Genomic DNA, 20,150 nt, shown 5'->3' on the forward strand with positions numbered 1-20,150 from the left:
GATACAGCATTGAACAGGAGGGAGCAGAAGGAAAACAAAGCTCACGTTTGTTTTCAGGAGAGCAAATGTTCACTTGGACTAAGGTCAAAACAAAACACTATCAGTTGTGTTTGCTTTCTCTGTGTAGATACAGAGACAGGAGTGTGGTTTATGAGAAGACATTGCATTAAAAAGGAGACTGCAGGGAAAAATGGTCAGAGTGATTTCACAAAGACTATTTGATAGGAACATGTGAGATCCATTGGCCCTAACAGATTTGACAGAGAACTCTTATGCAGGTATCCGGACTCTGGGGGTCTGCGTGCAAAGCCACTCAATTTTAGATGTGCATAGCCACCAGGACTCATCCTCATCCGTAGGATTCAAAGTTCTCCAAGGTGGTTTTGCACCTCAATCTTTTTTAAAATTTATGCATGCAGAGCAATTCTATGATATGCTGAAGGAAACAGACTGGGACAAATGAATACTGTGGAATCTGTGCTACATACTTTCTTGAAACAAATGCTGCTTGGTTCATGTTGCTTTCTCCCCAGTCAACCAGTGTAGCAGGATGTGACCAGTTTAAAAAACAAAACAAAACTTTTCATCTATGTAAGATTCAACTATTTTCTAGAGGCTTTTTATTATTATTTTTATTGCATTAATATAGATACAGATAGAAAAAATACATTAGCCAAGTACAAAAAATGCAGATGTATTAAAAAAATAAATAGAAATGAAAGAAAAATAGAAACAACACTAATGAGCCAGAAATATATAAGATTTTAAAAAAAGGTTCAGTTCTTAAATGTGAACTCATAAAGTAATATTGATTTAACTTTCCACCATGTCAATTCATATTAAATCAGATATAGATGTTTTCCCCATCTTCTTAGCTGTAGGCCAAGTATAATAAATCCAAAATTCTTTATACTGCATAGCTTCCATATTTTCAGTATATAATTCAATGACACATTCACATCTTTAAGCCTCATTTTTCTTCAAATACCATATTAACAACCCAACACCTGGTGAATATTAAAGCAAAGAGTATACAAGAATCTCAAGACACAGGAGTCATTGTCCTCTCCATAATATTATATTTCCAGTATACTGAAATTAGGATCCTGCCCCTGGTTGCACCTTAAGATCATAGATACAAATTTAACTTTATTTTAAATTCTAATCCATAGATGTTCTTGTAGGTTTCCCATATATATCTTCGTAATATCTTTCAGTTGTGCATAAAATTTTTAACTGAGACTAGGGGACCTCCAAAACTTTTTCTAGTTAGATAATTGTTTAGAAGTTACAGGCATAACAAATGCATCAAGATCAAGTTATAAAATTCTGTGTGCATCACATCAAATGTTTTAAAAGACCATAACAATAAACTGCTCCAAAGTGTAAGAGCTCCAGAATAAGATTTTATGAAGATACTGGTGTGGAGTTTCACAGCCAGTGTCAATCAACAGGGATAAGATTTTGAGCTGAATGGCCGTGGCCTAGTTTTTTGGTGTCCTGACATTTCACTGGCGGTTGTCTTCAGAGACAGAGTGAGCTGTTTTGTGGTGAGCCTTTCGGCAGCACTTTTCAGGTTGGGCTCATTCTTGAGCGTCAGTTTTTCATGTGAATTAAGATCAAATTCAAGTTTAACTCCTGCATCATCGAAAGATGCCTTGCAAACTTTAATATAAGAAAGGCAACTGACTTATAATTAAAAACAGGTACCTGCAAAGACATCAAAGGGGCAACCTAATTTTCTGTATCTATTTTTAAATTATTTTTATTATTATTCTAATGTTTTGGGGATAAGTCATTTACATTTTCAGAGAAAACTGAAGTCAAAATGTAAGCTCAGTGATAAAGCTGGAAATCAGTAAAATTGAACCCCCATCCTCGTGTGGAAATTGGAATTCAGGTAAGGAAAAGAGTCTTTTGAAATATCTTGTCAATCTATTTACACTTTAAAAACACTTTGCAGGCATTAAGATGGGAATCCCTCTGAGAACATATAAAAATCCTGAAGTAGTATCATCTTAGTATCATTTATTGCTTTCTATAAACCTACATGATTTTAAACCATATGTTTATTTCATTATTAATTTGACGTAAACAGTTTGAAATACTAATTTCTATAAATGAAGAAATCTTTCCTGGAATAATTATGCCAAGATATAATTATTCCTTAAAGGAATTCCTTAAGGGAATTCAGACACTATATAAGTGTCCCCCTCATTTTTATTTATTTTTATTTATTTTGGATTTCTCCGCCGCCCATCTCCCCCACAGTAGAGGACTCTATTTTTGTTCTCTTTTTTACAGAACATCATTATTTATCATTTACAGAGAATGTAAGACTTATTCCAATTAACTGAGTAATCTGATTATTTACCAAAGTGTGTACTATAACCATACATTTAGGTAAGGAATATTGATCATTATTAATAACACATACAATACCATCAAGCTCATAGCAAAAATTTGTGTTCCACCCTAACAGTAGTTGACTGCTAAAACAGACTTCTGTGCAACATTCAGATGGGTAAAGAAATAATTCAATCTGTGAAAACTTCAGCTAACAGGTAAGAATGCCAGCTTTATCCATGGTGAGTTCTACATATTTAAACTGCACCATATTGGAGGGCTTTTTCACATCCAGTATACCTGACAATCGAGGACTTATTAATCTAATACTGGGGCTTGACATCCTTTTTAAAATGAGATTGGGCAGGATGAGCCTTTGAAGGTAATATAGTTTGAAATGTGAGCCGGTCAAAATGTAAGCATTATTTAACTAAGAGCTTGGGCAATAACTTGCACAATCTGTAGGACCCTGACCAGCTTTCAAAATCAAAGTTATAAAAGCATCTTTTAAAAAGAAGCCATTGCTATAAGCCTTTGGCTTTTCCCAAGTCTGTATGAAACACATTCTTATAATTCTCCCCAAAATAGGAAGAAAGAAGTCAATAAATAATAATAAGTCAATAGGGGAACCTTAACTAATTTCACCCATCTAATAGTACCTATTGTCTCTTGAAGTGATCATGGAGAGGCTAAATAAGTAGTATGATCCTGAGTAATCTTTTGGAGATCTATTTTATTAAAAGAATCTTTGATTTGTTCATCTGAAACCTTTAAGTCAATATTATGAAGTTTGGTATAGCAATGGAAAAAATGCTGATTTATCAGATTACATTGAGCTTGTCCTGAGAATGTTGTTGTTGTTGAACCAGTGAATCTGACTTGTTCACTCCCAATAATAATTTTTGACATTATTCAATAAATGTTTGATACTGAGTGCAAAAAAATAATTAAATTCCACTTTAGCAGCTATTAATGTTCTATAATACCAGTGACCTTGGTCTCATTATCATTCAAAATCTCCTTGATTTTGTTTTCCAAATTTTCATGTTCTAATGTTTATTTCCTGTTTGGATGCCCTAGAAGCATCTAAACGTTTGCAGTATGCGTATATATATATATATATATATATATATATATATATATATATTCTGAGACTCTTGATCCATTTGCTTTGTAAAATAAGAGTTTCTTCAAGCAATATGTCTAAGTAGAATGTTTTTCTTTAAAACAATAATGTAGCAGGAACATGCTCAGGAAGTGCAATCAAACATATATCACAATTGTCTACTTGATCAAGTAAAGATTGAAAAACCAAAAAAAAAATAGTCAAACCGAGTACAAGTTTTATGAAGAATTTAAAAAAAGGTATGTTTACACTGAGATGAATTCAGGAGTTGCTAAGGAGCTTACCGAATCTAATTTCAATCAATAAACTTGCAGTACTTTTCATGAGTGAGCATTCAATTGATTTGAAACTATTAAAATTAATAAAGGACCCAAAATTTGGTTAAAGTCAGAATTATTTGATAGACCACCAAACATAGACGCCTGGACATTGGGGAGGGACAAAATGACAAAAAATTCATCAAGAGATTTTGTGAAAATGTCAGTGCTGCAGATGCCTTTGTTAAGAATTTGAGCAAAGCACCTGGATGGCCTTTAGCTGGGCCCAAGTAATTAAGAAGTGCTACCCTGTTGTTATAGCTCTTATTTTTAACATTAAGTTTTAAAATTCACCCTTATGAATCGCTTATTTTTTTGTTCCATGACAAAAAAAATCAGATTTATTAATCAAAGCTACAATGCAATCCATTTAGCAATTGTGAGTTTCTTCTGGTTTATGTTTAACCTAGCCATCATCTAAGAAAAATATTCTTTTCTTCTGTGAGAATGAATTTAAAAACTGTAGGTTTTAAATCACCCAATTTATTAAAAATCTATCTCCTCTTGGTAGGTCACCTAAGATCTTTAACATCACTGAGGGCGACATAAATATTAAAAATTGTGTGTGTGTGTGTATAATACAATATATATTACACACACACACACACACACGAAAAAGGTAAAAAATAAAAATGCATTTATATTACTGACATATTTGTGTAGAAAACTAAAATTAAAAATGGAAAAGATACCAAAGAAAAGAAAAAAGGGAGACATTTGAAACACTCAGAAAGCATCATCATCATCATATCTTTTTTTAAAATGGGAATTTTTAAAAAAAGTGGCTGAAAGGAAAAGAGATTGAAAAACAGAGACACCCCCCTCCCCTGCCATCAGGAAATCTCTCTCCAACTAAAATTTTGTGAAAATAGTACTTCTTTGATCTATTTGCTCCTCACTGAGTAAAGCTGTCAGCAGCTTCTGGATCAGAGAATTTCTGCAGTAAATTTCAATTTTATGCAGTGCCTAAGTTGGTTCATTTATTTATGTATTTATTACAACTCCTTTTATGAAGATTCAGTCAAGTGAAAATAAGCAACTTACAAAACTGTGTAACACATATCCAGAATATTAGGAAAATCTGTGTTTCATAAACAAATTCAACATCAGTGATGGCAGTAAAACAGTTATTATCATTCAGTGACCACAAAACCTACCAGATACATACTTCATTGATTCCTCAATCCTCAAGGAATGTTGGGACTGGCAGACCCAAAGTGTGTGTATGTAGGTGTCTACAGCCTATGGGACATCTGTTGTCCCTTTCCTAGCAGATGAAACAGTTCAATACAGGGTTGTTTGGTGAACAACTCTAAGAACAATTTAAAAGCCTTCATCTCAAATCCAGCCAGAGTCTTCCAAAGATTTTTTTCAGTGCTCAGCCTGAAAAAGCCCCTCTGCTCAAATCTCAGGTCATGATGGTTCAGCTGGATGCCTCATTGTCTATGGCTAATTCTTCTCCTCTCTTGGGCCAGATCATAATCCAAAGGCTACTCTGTGGCTGGTGTCTTGTTTCTCACATATTCTTTTTTCTGTCTCTGATAGATGGATACTATTCCCATGAGAGTGGGAATAGTAAGTACGCCATTTTTTTCTTTTGGCCTAGCGAATAGCTTTGTCCATCTGCAAATTTAACTTGAATGTGTAAGATAATTAACAGATGAATGCTTGCCTGAGTTAATGCATCCAACCCCTGAATGCTTATGAGAGAGAGTTGTTTTCAATATAGAAGCAGGTTGTATCAGTGGGGTGCTGTGCAAAAGCCAATCGCTTTCCCACACATGGTTCAACATGGGTATACAGTATGTGCTGGTTTGCATATGAATGGGCAGTAATGCAGGAAGAGTTGACAAATCAGGTGACTTTAAAAGAAGATTAGACAAATTCATGGAGGTTAGGCCAGTTATTGCCTCTGAGGTGTGTTGATAACAGATCAGAATTGGTTCGTGCTTGGTACCCGTTGCTAGGCAACGGGTGTGGGAGGGTGCATTTGTACTTGTATTTTGCTGATTTATTTTCTGGGGTTAGCTATTGCAGCTCCTTATAATAACAAAGTTGAACTAGAGAAGGTTTGGATCTGGTCCTGCAGGTTGCTACTGCTGTGTTTCTCCTCCGTTTGCCAACTATGAAAGTGAAAATAATGTAGGTGTGTTCTCATTTTGAACGTTTTTCAGTTCTGGGGTTATATTTAGCATACACATATGCAGTGTGTATTCATTTTATATCTTTCAAAAACCCTTGGGTAATTTGACTCCTCAACTGAGTAAATGTTCAAAGGGCTTTTAATGTGGGCTAGTTCCAACATCCCAAAATTATTTTTGATCCCTCAAAATAACTGGGTGTGTACCCAGTTTCTCCCTTGCATGTATGGCAAGAAACAGCATGTCTTTTTCAGTGTAATGTTGATGTTACCTTTTGCCAGAGAGATGCTTCAGAGAGATGCTGACATGCACACACACCCTGCATATATATGGGTGGATAATTAAGTAGGAAAAAAAAAATCTGGTAGCATTCTGTCCATACATGTCTTAAAGGAAAAAAATAAAAATAAATTGAAAATAGCAAGGTTTCCATAGGAGATGAACGGTGGTGTTTAGGCATTGTTATAAATAAACTAAAAGCTTAACTTTTTCATAATCCTATTTTCAGGATGGTCACCTTTGCAGCATGTCTCAGGTATTCACTTCTGATTCTTTGGCTGATCTTACACTTCCACCCAATTTTAAAACTCTACAGATGTTTTCACAAAACAGTATTGACAAAGAGGCGGATGTAGAAGATAGCGCCAGGTCTTTCTGAGTAACTTGCTGTTCAGTGGCTATTCCTTTCCCAGATTTCAAGGAATGATTAATAGCCATTGTTTTAAAGCAGCCTACTTGAAGATTGCCATTTGAAGAATGATGGATAAGTGCACCAAGAGCCAACGTCACTGGCTTAGGAGCTGCATTGTTCAAATATGTCACAGCATGAAAACATGCCTTTGAAACCAAGTGAGTGGGATTAAGGTTTGGATTCCCTGCTTGGAGGAGGACATAAGGCCCTGGAAGAGTTCTTTAAAGCAAGACCCTGGTATGCCACACTTTGCTTTTTAGAGTAGAATTTACAATTATGAAAGTCTCAAGAGAAGAGGATTAACTTTCTGACAAGTCTCCAACCTCTTGAGGATGTGGTGGGGATCCAGCTGCATAGCACCCTAGAGGAAATAGATTGTTTGAACTCTTTTCATCAGGGTTCAAGCCTGGACATGGGATGAAGTCAGCATTGGTTGCTGTTACGAATGACCTCTGCAGTGCACCCCTCTTGGTCCTTAGTATCCTTCTGGACTGACATTGGGAGATTGGGGACCCTGGTTTGCAGGGGTTCCATTCCAGTTAGTGGTAGTGAGGGAGGAGAGGCTGGCTGGGTGATCATGCCCCTGTGGGGTTGGTCCTCCTGTTCTTGTTTAACATTAACACACAGCTGCTGAGAGAGGTCCATGTCACCTATGGCTCAGATGAAGCTTCTAGTTAAAGCTTTTCAGAGGCTCTAGAGGCTCTCAGTCTGGATGGGGCAAAATTGACTAAAATTGAATTCAAGCAAGAGAACGTTGCTATTTATCCGCTGCATTTCTCTCTCAACTCTAATGCAGTGTTGTCCCTCAAAAAGGGTGGCCCTTCCTGGAGGGAGGAAGTTCATAATGTGAGGAAAGTTCTCTCCTCAAATTCCAGCCTTCTGTGTTTTATGAAACTACTTTCAAACTTTTGTACTCCCATTTATTTATTGATTTGACTTATGCCCCATCTTTGTACTCCAGCAAGTACTCAAAGGAGTTAACAAAATGTACATAACAGAAACAGAAGACAACATACAGTATTTAAAAAGCTGATTATAATTAACAGTAAAGTAAGAGCTGAAGTTATTTACTAATTAAAACTTAGCAAAAGAAACCTTGTTACAGATTTTTTTAGTGTCCAGGAAGTGGCAGCCAAATTCAAAGATGGACTCTGGATTTGTTAATTCTTATAAAAGAGATTCCATGTTTATCAAAAGGAAATGCAAGTATAATGGGAGTTTTGCTTCTGTGATCATGGCAGTAAAACATTCATATAATCTGAGTGTGTGTGTGTGTGTGTGCATGCACACGTATCAAGTACTGTTAGTGCTGAAAATATTTGCTTGCTACAAGGAACCCATAAATCAACGGCTTTTCCTGCTTTGCCAGCAGCAACTTAATAATAAAGCAAGTAAAAATGTTTTTAAGATTTTGCTTCAAAAACAAGCTATACCAATTCAACCGTAGTTTAATTAAAAAAAGATGATCTATCTGCCTGGGCAAGGAACCAAACTGTAATGTGTGTAGTGAAGGATTAACTCCTTGCTCTCATAACAGGTTTGAGGAGAACTTTCTGTCATCTGAAATATACTTTGCCAATTTGTGTTATTTCCTCAGCTTTCTCGCTGTGTATTCCAAAATGGCATGGTTCCTGTCTTCTCTGTATGTCACAAAGGGATCCTGAAACCAGCAGGTTATTCAAGGAGCCATTGGCTAATGTCCTTTTTTCTAAAGAAGATTCCAGTGCCTTTGGGATCACAACAGCTCAAGGTAGGGTACCATTCGACAAGGTTCACAAAATCTGATCAACTAAAATGCGGTTTGTTCATTGGTGGTTTAAATATGTTGTATGAACCCAGCTGCTGTGGTTCGTAAAGCAGGATTTATGGCTTAGCCTGTTGTGTGAACTCAATGAGCGCAGCTTATCCGGGGAACCACAGGTAAGCGGAGTTTGTCCCAGTGTGCAGGGCTGTCAAGGTGATGATTACACTGCCCCTTTTTAATGTGTGTGACATGTAAAAGATGCAGGGCTTTTATGGTGCGATCATGACACCATCTTCACTCTTCTTGATCCTCTGTTAATATGTGTTGAGATCTGCTGTGATGGGCTACAGTGGCCCCTGGTGTGAAATGTGAACCCAGATATATTTAGTCCTGATTTTACCACGCTTATGAACTCAAAGTTAGATGCAAACCATTTCTCTCACCTCACCATCTGAGAAAAAACCCCCCAAGATGGATTAACCTACTTAGGATGTCAGAACCACAAGATGCTGAATAAGTAGCAATTTCCCCACCATTAGATATTATGCTAATTAATTTCATTGTGCCAGTGACTCTCCTTACCTATATTTATCCTGAAAGGGATGAATGTAATGGTAGCAATTGTTAACCCTGCCAATTGGCTTGATTTTCAGCTAGGCAAGCCAGTGGAGAAACTTGGGGATAGCTAGGAAAACATTTTCTTCTAGGAAGTTCTCACCTCCAAACAGGCCATTTGAACCTCAGAATGGGATATCTTGCCAGGATGTTCTGCATATTCCAGATGTGCTCCAATCTGTTTTGATGTTTGACTCTTTCTACAACACAGAATGGCCTGTCAGGGATTAGAACTCTGCAGTGCTTGAGCCATTACAGGGAATTCACATAACATCTGGAGGGTAAGATCACTCATAATCCCTTGGAACTGGATCCCAACTGGGCTAGTCCAGGCAAGATAGTAGAGGCCTCATCTTGAGAGATTATCTGGGATTAGTTTGAGCCCATGGATCTTGAGGAAATGGATGGCGTTCTTGGTTTGGTTGGTTCTGCCACCTGTGTGTTACATTTCTGCCCTTCTTGGATGGTAAAAGGCACCAGGGAGGTGATAGGAGCTTGGTTTGAGCAGGAGTTAATGCAGCCTTGAGGGAGGGGAAGATGCCACCAGCCTTGAAAGCAGTGATGGTGTGTCCCTTCCTCAACAAACTATTGCTCGACTCTGCTATTTTGGATAAGTAGCAGTTTGTCTTCAACCTTCCTTTTTTTAGGGATGGTTGTTGAAAAAGTGGTGGAGCTGTGGTACAGAGCATCCTGGTGGAAACAGATTATCTGGACTCCTTTCAACTGGGATTCAGGCCTAGGTAAAGGATGCTTTGGTTGTTTTTGTTGATGACCTTTGGCAGCACTGGCACACAAAGAGTGTGACTTTCATGGTCCTGCTGAATCTCCTGGCTGCTTTCCATATAATCAGCCAATATATCCTTCTGGGCTAGCTGAGGATTGAAAGTGGGCCAAAGGGCTGGTTCCAGTTAGTACCACAGAGCTAGATTTTCTCCCTCTGGCTGTTTGACATCTAATGAAACTCCTGTCATCCACCGGCATGGGGTGAGGTATCAACAATGTGCAGATGATACTCAACCATAGATCTCTACTCTTAGCCAGGCAATGTGGTAGAATTCCTGACCCATTGTCTGTAGGTTGTTAGGGCCTAGATGGGGAGATACAGACTCAGGCTTACTATCCTTCTGGACTTGCAACTCCTGCTTCAATTGCAGGTAGAGGCCATCGCCAGAAGGACCTTTGCACAATTATATCTTGTGTGACAGTGCGGTCATTGCTGGCTCAGGAGATTTTGCTTATGGCCTTGTCATCTTGCATACGGATTGTGTTTCACACAGAGCTATGGGGTACCTTGAAGACCATTCAGAACCTTCAGCTGGTTCTACATGTAATGGCCCAGGTATAGTTATGGGTACTTTTAGTAATACTGCTACTATAATTGTTAGTTGCAATTCAAGGTGTTGGTGCAGAGGAGCAGATATAGCCTTGAGGAAAACATGCAGCAGTTGTTAGAAAGCATCAGTTTAGCCTGGAAAGAGAGGGTGAAAAAGAAACTCAAGATTGACCTACTTGTACTGTCATGGGTATAAGAGGGAGGGAGGGGGAAACTCTGTCAGGCTCTCAAGATTTGGTTATTATAGTTGATATCAATAGAGTTCTAGCTGAGCCCATCTGACTTAGTGGCTCCAAGTTAGAAAGCAGGAAACTGTGAGTTCTAGTCCAGCCTTAGGCATGAAAGCCAGCTGGGTGACTTTGGGCCAGTCATTCTCTCTTAGCCCACGATGTCAGTCAACAAGCTGGTCAGTCAATTCCTGTTGCAACCAGTGGATCAACATTCGGTTGATTTCCCCCCCACCCCCAAAAAAATAACGTGGGAAAAATGCTGAAAAGAAAAAAAAAAAATCAATAGCGTTCTAGTATGTCTTGTGGTGTTTGTTTCCTGACTTGGTCTATCTCAAAAGGCTGAGAGTGAGTTAAAGCCCTGGATGTCTCAGGGCCTGGCTATCTCAAAGAATGTCTGCTTAGGGTTGATTCCGCCATACAGAAAATCAGAGAGAGAAGACTGTCATCTGCAGGGATCCCATAGTCCAGCTTTTTTGGTGAAGACCTCCTCCTTTGTAACAGGGTAACCTGAATATCTGGACTATCCCCTCTTTGTTATGATTCTGAAGAGTTGTAGGAACATGGCTGTTGAGGATGGTTGAGGATTCTTCTACCTCTGAAAAGTAGAGCGTTGGGTTGGGTTGGGTTAGTTTGAGCATTATTGTTGTCATTTAGTGGTTTTTAGATTTTCTTCTTGGTTTCTTGAGCTCGTTGTTAGCTGCTCAGAATTACTGCAACCGGAGTAGTGTACAAGTTGGAATAATCAACATTTGATGGCAAGTTTTTAAGGACAATGCTTTGGGGGGAGCTGAAACTGTGCTTCTTCTGCCTGACGACGGAAATAGGCAACCAAGGGCCATCCAAATGGTGAGGGACTGCGGGATGTGTTGCTTAGCTGACCTAGGGACTTGTGGGTACTGTCCGTGGATGAACAGGGGTTGAAACCAGCCAGGCTGATGAAAGCAGCATTGCACCATTGCAGTGCGTGCCGTCATGTTTTGCACACATTTGCACACGTTGCATGAATGTCCCAAAGAGGTGAAGCTTGTTGTATGGCGCTGCTTAAAGCAGATGGAGATCTGGAAGCGCCTGGGCAGAACACAACTGTTGGAGCTGCTGCTCCCCTCTCCTTCCAGCAGAATCTCCTAGAAGAAGGCTGAAGCCACACACTGCAGCTTTCCTGCTCTTTCTGTGGAGGTCAGTGGAAGGGAGGACGCTGTGTGCTATCCTGGCAAACGAGAGATGATCCCAGAGAGGGAGACATTTCCAACTCAATCGAGGCTGCTTGTCTCAGCAAGTGGCAGGGTCTTGCTGACTTTGGAAGCTAAGCGGTGTCAAGGCTGGGTTAGTTTTTAGATGGGAGACCACCAGGAAATTCTACAGTGTTAAGTTAGACCGGGAATTTGAAAATGCATTCTGGATGAGGCAATGGCCAAGAAAAGCAGCCAAGTTTCTACTCCAAGTCTCTAGGAGTCAACCCTGACTTGAAAGAAACTTTTTAAAGGAGTCTGGCTCAGTATCTGAGAGCTATCAGTGTTCTGCTGTTTTTCCTCTCTCGTACTTCACAGTGTAGCAGTTCCAGAACTCCCTGTTGAGTGTTCTCTTTTATGAAACAATCTGTTTACTATGCAAAATGAGCATTGCTAGAGGCAAATTACAATTATTACAAGATTAACACTTGTGGGGGGAAAAAAGCTTGCCAAGAGTATTGAAATGTATCAGATGTAGAGATTTCAATGCAAAATACAGAAGCATCTACTAGTTGCAGATAGCAGCAGACAAACTTCTGATGAGAAGGCAGTTGGCAGTATATATCCTCGAAATACAACAGCATCACAACTGAAAACCACACGTGCCTAAAGATAACCCAAGTGTCTCATTCATTTCCCACTGAATAGCAGTGGTAGAGAAACCCTGACTTTTCCTAGATGTGCATCAGGAAAGAGAATTCCTACTGACTTGGGTCTTATTTTGTGCTAAAAATGGGGGGGGGGAGAGATTGTGAATGGCTCAAGAACCTGCCCAGGTTCCCCAAGGGATCTCCTGTTAACACTGCAGCCTAGAGTTGATGGGTCACCTTTTTTGGGGTAGTGGGAGCCCTGGCTGGGGAGGACCTGGGAAGGAGGGGGTATTCCTAGTGCTGCAGAAAGACAACTATCTTGGGAGGCCTCCAGAGAAAATGCTTGTCTACTCCAGCAAAGAAGGTCCTTGTAGGAAACGCACTCTTTTCTCAAAATGGTTGATTTTAAAGATGTTAATAAATTACAGTGGAAATGCACGGAAAGGTTTAAAAAGGGGGGAAACTCCTCTTGAGCGACATTTGACGCCCTGCATCTACACAGGTGCCCCTGTGCAGCTTCCTTGGAAACAATCCATCCAGAGTTGGCTTCTCTCTGGTTGCTTCAAGGACGCGAATTCAGTTGTTAACCTCCCAATCTAACCTATAACTTCCTGCAAGTGTCCCATCCAAGCAGTCCTCAGCCCAATCCTGTTTTGAGATTGGGCAAGATGGTTGCCACCCAGCTGGGCACAAAGTAGAGAGAGCACCGTTTCCTGACCCCTCAAACAATTCCACGCATTTCTGCTGTGTTCCTCTAACAGAACCCTTTTCTGAAAGCAAAGCTGAAATTAGATGAATAAAAATAGGAAGACCAATTGTGTCAAGTATATCTATTTTAAATCAAGAAACATGCCTTTTCTATATATTAAATGCACGCAGATGGAAGTTGGGGTATTCCTCTCCTGGCTTGCCTCCACCCCTCTTTGTGCTTGGAAGATAGTTCATCTGTTCCTGAGAAAGATTTCTAAATTTAAAAACCCACTGACACTGTACATTGCTTGTAATTTACAAGTTAAAAATTTCCCAACAGTCCCTGCTTAGTTTTTATTTTTGGTGAGATAGGAAAGAGTTGTCTTTTGAGACAGGGATGGTGCAAATGGTTTCAAGATAAATGCAGCCCCATCATCCTCTCTTTACTTTCAAATAATAGGCTCTCTCCTTTTTTTTTTTGCCTCTCTCTCTCAAGTCAGAGAGAACAGCTTTCTTGTTTGAGCTTCTAATGATCCAGTCTCCTATTTGGAAACCCTTGTTCCACGTAGGAATTCAGTTCTGGTTCAAGGCCACTGAGATGCTTCAATTTTTGTTTCACTTCTGGGTGGGGGAGATTTGATTACTTATGTATCATGCCAAGGAAAAGGATCTGCACGGCTGCTTCCCAGAGATGCCAAAGTTTCTTTTGGATAAAGTCATGTTACGAGCAGCTCCATATAATAATTGTTTTTTTGGGGGGGGGGGTCTTCAAGTCAATCTTGACTCCTGGCAACTACATAGAAAATCCATGCAGGCAACATTTTCAGAAGGGGTTTTCATGGGCCTCTTCCTAGGGTTGAGAGAGAAGGATGGCCCCAAACTTATCTGCTGGCTTCCATACCTAAGGCAGGACTAGATCTCAGGTTTTCACGCTCCTAGTTCAGTGCCTTAACCACTATACCCAACTGCATCTCTTTACTTATAACAACATTGCATCAAATAGTAATATTGCATCAAACGGCAATACTGCATGAACAGATATACAGTAATACCTCGATTCATGAACGCTTGTGTTTACGAACAATTCGGTTTGCGAACAGAGCGTTTGCAAATTTTTGCTTCCGTTCGCAAATTCCGCATCAGGTGACGAACACAACCCGCTGCCATCTTCCCTGCTCTGACACGTGGTCGTGGCTTCCTCTAGGCAAGATTGCAGTCGCAGACAGCAGCTGTGAAGCTTTTTGGTGTCGCTTTAAGATTAGTGTTCTCTCTCTTCATACTGTACTGTACTGTACATTGTTTCATATTTTTGTGGTTAAAAAAAAATACATATGGTTCAGAATGGATTAACTGTATTTACATTGAACCTTATGGAGAAATTTGATTCGGTTCGCGACCAATTCGGTTCGCGACCAGAATCGTGGAACAAATTAAGTTCGTGAACCGAGGTACCATTGTAATCTGATGTCCTTTTAGGATGAAAAGCTCTCAAGATCCCTTTTCTAATATATTCTATTATATCTCTGTATACATATAAAATCTTAAAGATTTACTCATAAAATAAAGGCAGGAGTGACAATAAATTATGTTTAACTTTTTTATTTTTGGGCCAGGTAAGCAAAAACAGAATAAGATTTCTTTTGCTTTTTGTTTCACATTTTCTAAAATGTTCAAAGCAATACAGAAACTAGAAGATGCTGAACCAGGAAAATGTTCATCAAAATGTCACAATATGCAAACGTATTGATCGCAACATGGACAGGAATAAAGATTTAAAGAAATATTCAAGTTTTCAAATCCTGGCTTTAAAGTTATATAAGAAATATATCTTTGTAAATCTTTCATAAATATATTATATATGAATATAATATATTTAAGGTAATTAATGAACTCAGACTGGAATAGCAATTTTCAGATCCTTGGAATGTACAAAACTACCATATGTGGTAAGAAAATAGCACAATTCTTTATTTCCAAAAAAGTACTTGTATACAGAAATCTATTTTTTAAAACTCTTTGAAGCTTCAGATCTATAAATTAACTATTTTGAAACAATCTTGTGGTATTGCAAGAATATACTGACTACTGATCTGGAATGGTGCTCATTTTCTTTAGTGAAATTGCTGATCTGTAGAGAGAATACAATTGCTATACTATAGGTTCTTGCATTCAATTTCCTAGTTCTTACTTCTTTTTATATAGCCCTACTTTTTACTTCCTTATTCAAAAGATATGTCCCTTGCTCCAATTGTTGCATCACTTTGGGATCACCTTTGGACCTGACAGCTTTCATGATGCTGTCGTTGAAGCTGATTCATGGCAGAGCTGCCATCAGTTGCTGTGGTTCTGCAGACCTGGGAGGACATCCATTTTCCTGCGTAGGGGAACTTTTGCTTCCTTGCTCTGAGAGCTAAATGGGCCACGATCTGCCCTCCCCCCGCCCCCTGCCCCCAACTAAAGGCTCATCATCTTGTTCCTGGAATCTGTGTCTTCTTGTATGCATTAGCTATCTATTGTTTCCTCCCCTCTCCCAACCTAGCCACACTATAGCAACCCCTGCAGCTGTAGTTAGAGCTACTGGGGAAAACAACTCTTTGCAAAGCTGCTGACTTGCTACCCTTTCATTTTCACAACTCACAGGGCTTTTCAATGCAATAAAGGAATGACGGAAAGATGGCTGGGAAGCTTATGGGGAATTTCCATGCTTTTGTTGATTTTCAGAGTTTAACAATTAACCTTCCCCTGCATAGCTTCCCATCACAGAAGCCTCTCAGACTGGAGTTGTGATTTGACACGCTACCCAATGTACACCAACAGATGTGGCAAACATGGAGGAGAGCAATAGCAATTTAGGCGCTTTCCTCTTCGTGTGAAATGGGCTGAAAGGAGTTTTTGACTAGTGATAGATCAGAAACTTGGGAACTGACTGAATGATGTCCTCTGCATTCTCCTACTGGAAGAATGCAACTGGAGAGTGTCCGCAGCATTTTCTGCATATTCATGTTTCAGGGCCAGCAGGAATGAAAATCAGCCTTCAGTTTCAAATTGTTATGTGAGAAACTGGAAGGTGGAAAAACCAGTGATGGTGTGGAACTGCTCTCAGAGACTCTAAAAAAAAAATCTTTAAAAACTCTTTAGTGTGTTTTGACTGAGTTATCTACAAAACCTAGTATTTTCCCAAGCTAAATGTTAGGTTCAAAGTCTACCTACAATCATCAAAACTTTCTCTACATATATTTTAAAGTATTATTTTGTTTGGATCCATGTCTCTACCATAAAAATGCAAATGGGAACACACACACGTAGAGGATTAATCATTGGCAGTCAACATTCAGCTCTGCCACATATCTGTTATTTAGTCAACCATGAAGAACACCTTCATTCAAAGGAAAAAACTGGAAAAAAAACCCCTCTGACTTAATGCACAGTGGCAAAAGTGATGAAAGATTCCTTAGCTCTTACAGAGATGGAAAAAGGATTATTTCTGCTGCCATAGGTTTGGATTTAACATTAATATATTACAGAATGCATGTCCTGATAATTGTTGCAACCCAGGAAAGGCATTTTTTTGTTTTTAAAAAAGAAAAATTAGTATTAAAAGTAATGTGTTAAATGACTATACAGCTATACATTTTTCTAAGATTTCTCAGGAATTCAGAAAAACAATCTTGAATTATCTTCCTCTATTTTCAATAAGTTAAATCCTTAAATCTGATGAAAATTTAAGTGTATACATTAATGAACATATGTTAATATCTATAAATAATTTTACAAATATACATGTTAAAATATAACTTTTAAAACAAAACAAGCTGACAAGATAAAAAAAAAATTCTTTGCCTAAATCAGTATGTCCTACTTTAGAAGAATTCTTACTTGGAGAAATTCTCTTTCAGACTTGTCAGCCATGTTAATATCAGAGATATTATATACACACAAGAGCTATTTATAGATATATGCACAATTGTAGGAAATAAAACTTTTTGATTCACTGAAAGGCGCTTGACCATGGGTACCCGTAATATTTTTTTCTCCAAGTGTCTGATGATAGATTTCTGGGAAAAATTTATAGACCTCAGTTACAAATATATTTAAACCTTATCTACAGAAAACTCACCCAGAAAATAGCTGAATAAATGTAACAAATAGCAAAATTTGGGTCTGACGCAGTTTACAATTTATAGAAATCCCCTGGAAATAGTTAGCAAAAGTAATTGCTACATGCTCATAAACAAATGACACACACACACCCCAACACACGCACACTCCATTTCCTAGAGCGTGCAACACCCCCAGTCCTTCACGTTCCTTCTGCCTGCATACATTCATCTATCCAACTGTTAGTGCAAGGGGTGACTGTTCCCCACCGTGAGAAAGTAAAGGCAACTTTAAAAGAGGTTTAATGCTTTCAAGAGTGATTAACTCCTCAGAATGGCTTTGAATATGTTCTTAAGTAGATGGCAAATTTTATATTTATTAAATATAAAATTAGTACTTACTTAAGATTCCCTGCAGGCAATGTGGCTATTGAGCCCCACCAAAGAAGATTCATGCGCGGATTGCATTATGCCAAAGCCTCCTACATTCTTTGCACACTTTTCATCTTCCCACCCACCACCAGGATTGCAGGCACAGAAAACTGACTTGAAGGCTGGAGGTTCACGATCCTCTACCTGCCTTTCAAGGTTTTCATGTGTTTTACAAGAAAGTAGGAAGAAAGTATGTTCAGTGCCACGGCTTCACAGCAATACACTCTTCTGTGCCATGGAGCAGAATAACATCTTCCTGGGCATTTTGTTCTTGAGTTCCCTTAGACATACATTCATGAATCTATTTCTTGCAGCTCTATCTGTCATCATGTCCTGATGATGCCATTTGCTTGCTGTTTTGGAAGACAGGGCTCATCTGAGAGAAGGTCATGTGCAAATACAGAGTCATCTCCTGAAGAGCAGGCACTGTGGGTATCGTGGCCTGCAGGGGAGTACTGCTCAAAGGCCACTGACAGGTCAAGATATTCCTGCAAGAAGAACAACTGCGTGAATAACAGCGAGGTGTACACACAACAAGTTCATCATTCCCAGTGACACCTCCTTTTATTTACTGAGATGAGATCTGAAATTCCACTCCAAGCTGGTAAAATCTTCTGGCCTCCACACATTAAGGGCCACCCTACCTTCAAGAATCCAAAGTGTGGTTTCATGCCAACCTGGCAGGACTCAAATGAAATTAGGATTCAAAATAGGAGTCAAAATGCATTATGGAGCAGAGTCTAAGGATGATACCAAGCTGAGGCTATTATTCCATTAACTGCACGGTGCAACAATGGGCAAGGCTCCTCCTATGTCAATTGGTCCAATTACTGAGGTCATCCTCATGGGCCCTATTCAGAAAGAGTCCACCTTTGAATGAAAAGTGGGTGGGCAGAAACAGCCTTTTCAGTTGTGGTACTTGGATTGTTGGACACATTCTCTTACAGATTTGCCTTGCACCTTCTTAAATAGTTTACAAACTATGCACAATTCTTTCTGGTACTTAGGATTTTTATACTGTACTTTTGCTACTGTTAGACAGTCTTTTTTGGTTTTGTCCCATAAGCACTTCCTCTTTTCTATTGCCAGTTGGTTGTTTTCTTTGACTGAAAGTGCACTATTTTTAAAATTCTGCCTGAGAACGGAGAGGTGCATTAAAATGTTCCAAATAAAGAAACAAAATCATGTCATTAATTACATTAAATTTTCTTTTTTTTCCTTCTTCTTTTTTTGTGGCTGTGTGGTGTTGATCTTTAGGGTTTTTTCCCCCCCTCTTTTTCTATCTGTATTTGCTCTTCTCATTTTATGTTTGTTAGGTATTTGTGTGTGTTAAATTTTATAAGCCAATAAAGATTTATAAATAAAAAAAAATTATTACATTAAATTTAAATACTACATTGCAGCAATGAAAATGCATTTCATGTGGCACTGACTGCAGCATATCTCCTTATTCACTCCCTGCAGCTCTCTGTGCTGTTAAAATGATTGCAAAGCTCAAGAATGCTCAAATCATCTAACACTGGAGTAGAGTACCCATGCCAACTCCACCCTACAATAACAGCTCTAATTATTAAGAAAGAAGGAGATACACACATCTGTTGAGGTCACTGTCAGCACTCGATCCAGGTCTTCTACCAGCTGCTTAAAAGTTGGCCGCTGTGAAGGCACTGCGTGCCAGCATTCCCTCATAATCATGTACCTGAGGAAGAGAAGGAGCTGATCAGTACAACTGATAAAGGACGGGAAAACACACAAGCTTTAATCAGCACATTTGAGAATTGGCTGGCGTTTTGTTTACTGTCCATGTTTTCTACAGTTACATTCGTTAAAAAAAAAAAAAGCAAGGCTTTGAAGTTAAGTTAGAGGAAAGACCCATACAATAATATTTATTTATTAGATTTATATCCCATCTTTTTTGCAGAAAAGCTCAAGGCAGCATACATATTGCTCCCTCCTCTTGTTCTTCCTCACAGCAAAAATCATGTGAGGTGGGTTGGAGTAAGAGAGAGAAGAGAGAGAGAGAGAGAGAGGGGAGAGAGGAGAGAGACTGGTCCAAAGTCAGTCAGGGAGCTTCTGTGGCTGAAGGTGGACAAGAACCTGGGCCTCCTCACTCTTAGCCCAGCACTCCCCCATTACCCCTCACTGCCGCTGGGCTGAGATGGAGGGATAGTCCCAGGGTCCTCCATGAGAAAGGATGGACTTGAACCTGGGTCTCCCCACTTCTACTCCAGCGCCTTCATTACTACGCCACACCAAACAATACTCCCAGGAGATAGGAGATGATCAAGATGACCTTACAGAAGCACTTCCAACTCTCTAATTCTTGAATTTGAAATCTCACGGAGTAAAGGTGTTCTGAGGCAATATCTTTTTATACCTGAGAAAAGCCAACTTGAAGAGTGGAGAGGATCCACTCTTCCATCGTTCTCCACAGAAAATCTGGCGTGTGCTACAGGTCGCCTAGAAACCTGACAGAAAACTGCTGGCAGTTCTAATGGGATGCATCATCATGTAGCTGTAGAGCCAGAATAGTCTCTATATTAGAGGGGACATGTTTGGGATAAAACTG

The 20,150-nt window shown here is 39.1% G+C and overlaps 1 protein-coding gene and 1 long non-coding RNA gene across 8 annotated transcripts in view; one reads left to right on the forward strand and one right to left on the reverse strand.

Moving 5' to 3' along the window:
* Positions 1–683: 683 nt before the first annotated feature.
* Positions 684–20,150, forward strand: part of LOC148216161 (uncharacterized) — a 30,182-nt gene continuing 10,715 nt past the window's right edge. Inside the window, exons 1-4 of one of the 3 annotated variants that reach the window (XR_015795910.1) lie at positions 684–1,900; positions 2,483–2,564; positions 8,219–8,371; positions 17,947–19,153. This is a non-coding gene — a long non-coding RNA (uncharacterized LOC148216161). Of the gene's footprint in view, positions 2,565–8,218; positions 8,372–17,946; positions 19,154–20,150 lie in introns of those variants that run through there. The other 2 variants (XR_015795909.1, XR_015795911.1) reach the window with 2 other exon arrangements.
* Positions 14,644–20,150, reverse strand: part of FGFR3 (fibroblast growth factor receptor 3) — a 74,252-nt gene continuing 68,745 nt past the window's right edge. For all 5 annotated transcript variants that reach the window (XM_088139436.1, XM_088139435.1, XM_088139434.1 and 2 more), the window contains exons 17-18: positions 19,175–19,280; positions 14,644–18,069 (exon numbers count right to left, since the gene is read on the reverse strand). In XM_088139436.1, the coding sequence (XP_087995562.1) occupies positions 17,908–18,069; positions 19,175–19,280 (268 nt within the window). In that variant the 3' untranslated portion in view covers positions 14,644–17,907. The remainder of the gene's footprint in view (positions 18,070–19,174; positions 19,281–20,150) is intronic.

Source organism: Python bivittatus, unplaced genomic scaffold (assembly GCF_059951505.1).
Source record: "Python bivittatus isolate LINGU-HERP-01145 unplaced genomic scaffold, Pbiv_v1 ctg000210_np1212, whole genome shotgun sequence".
NCBI lineage: Eukaryota > Metazoa > Chordata > Lepidosauria > Squamata > Pythonidae > Python > Python bivittatus.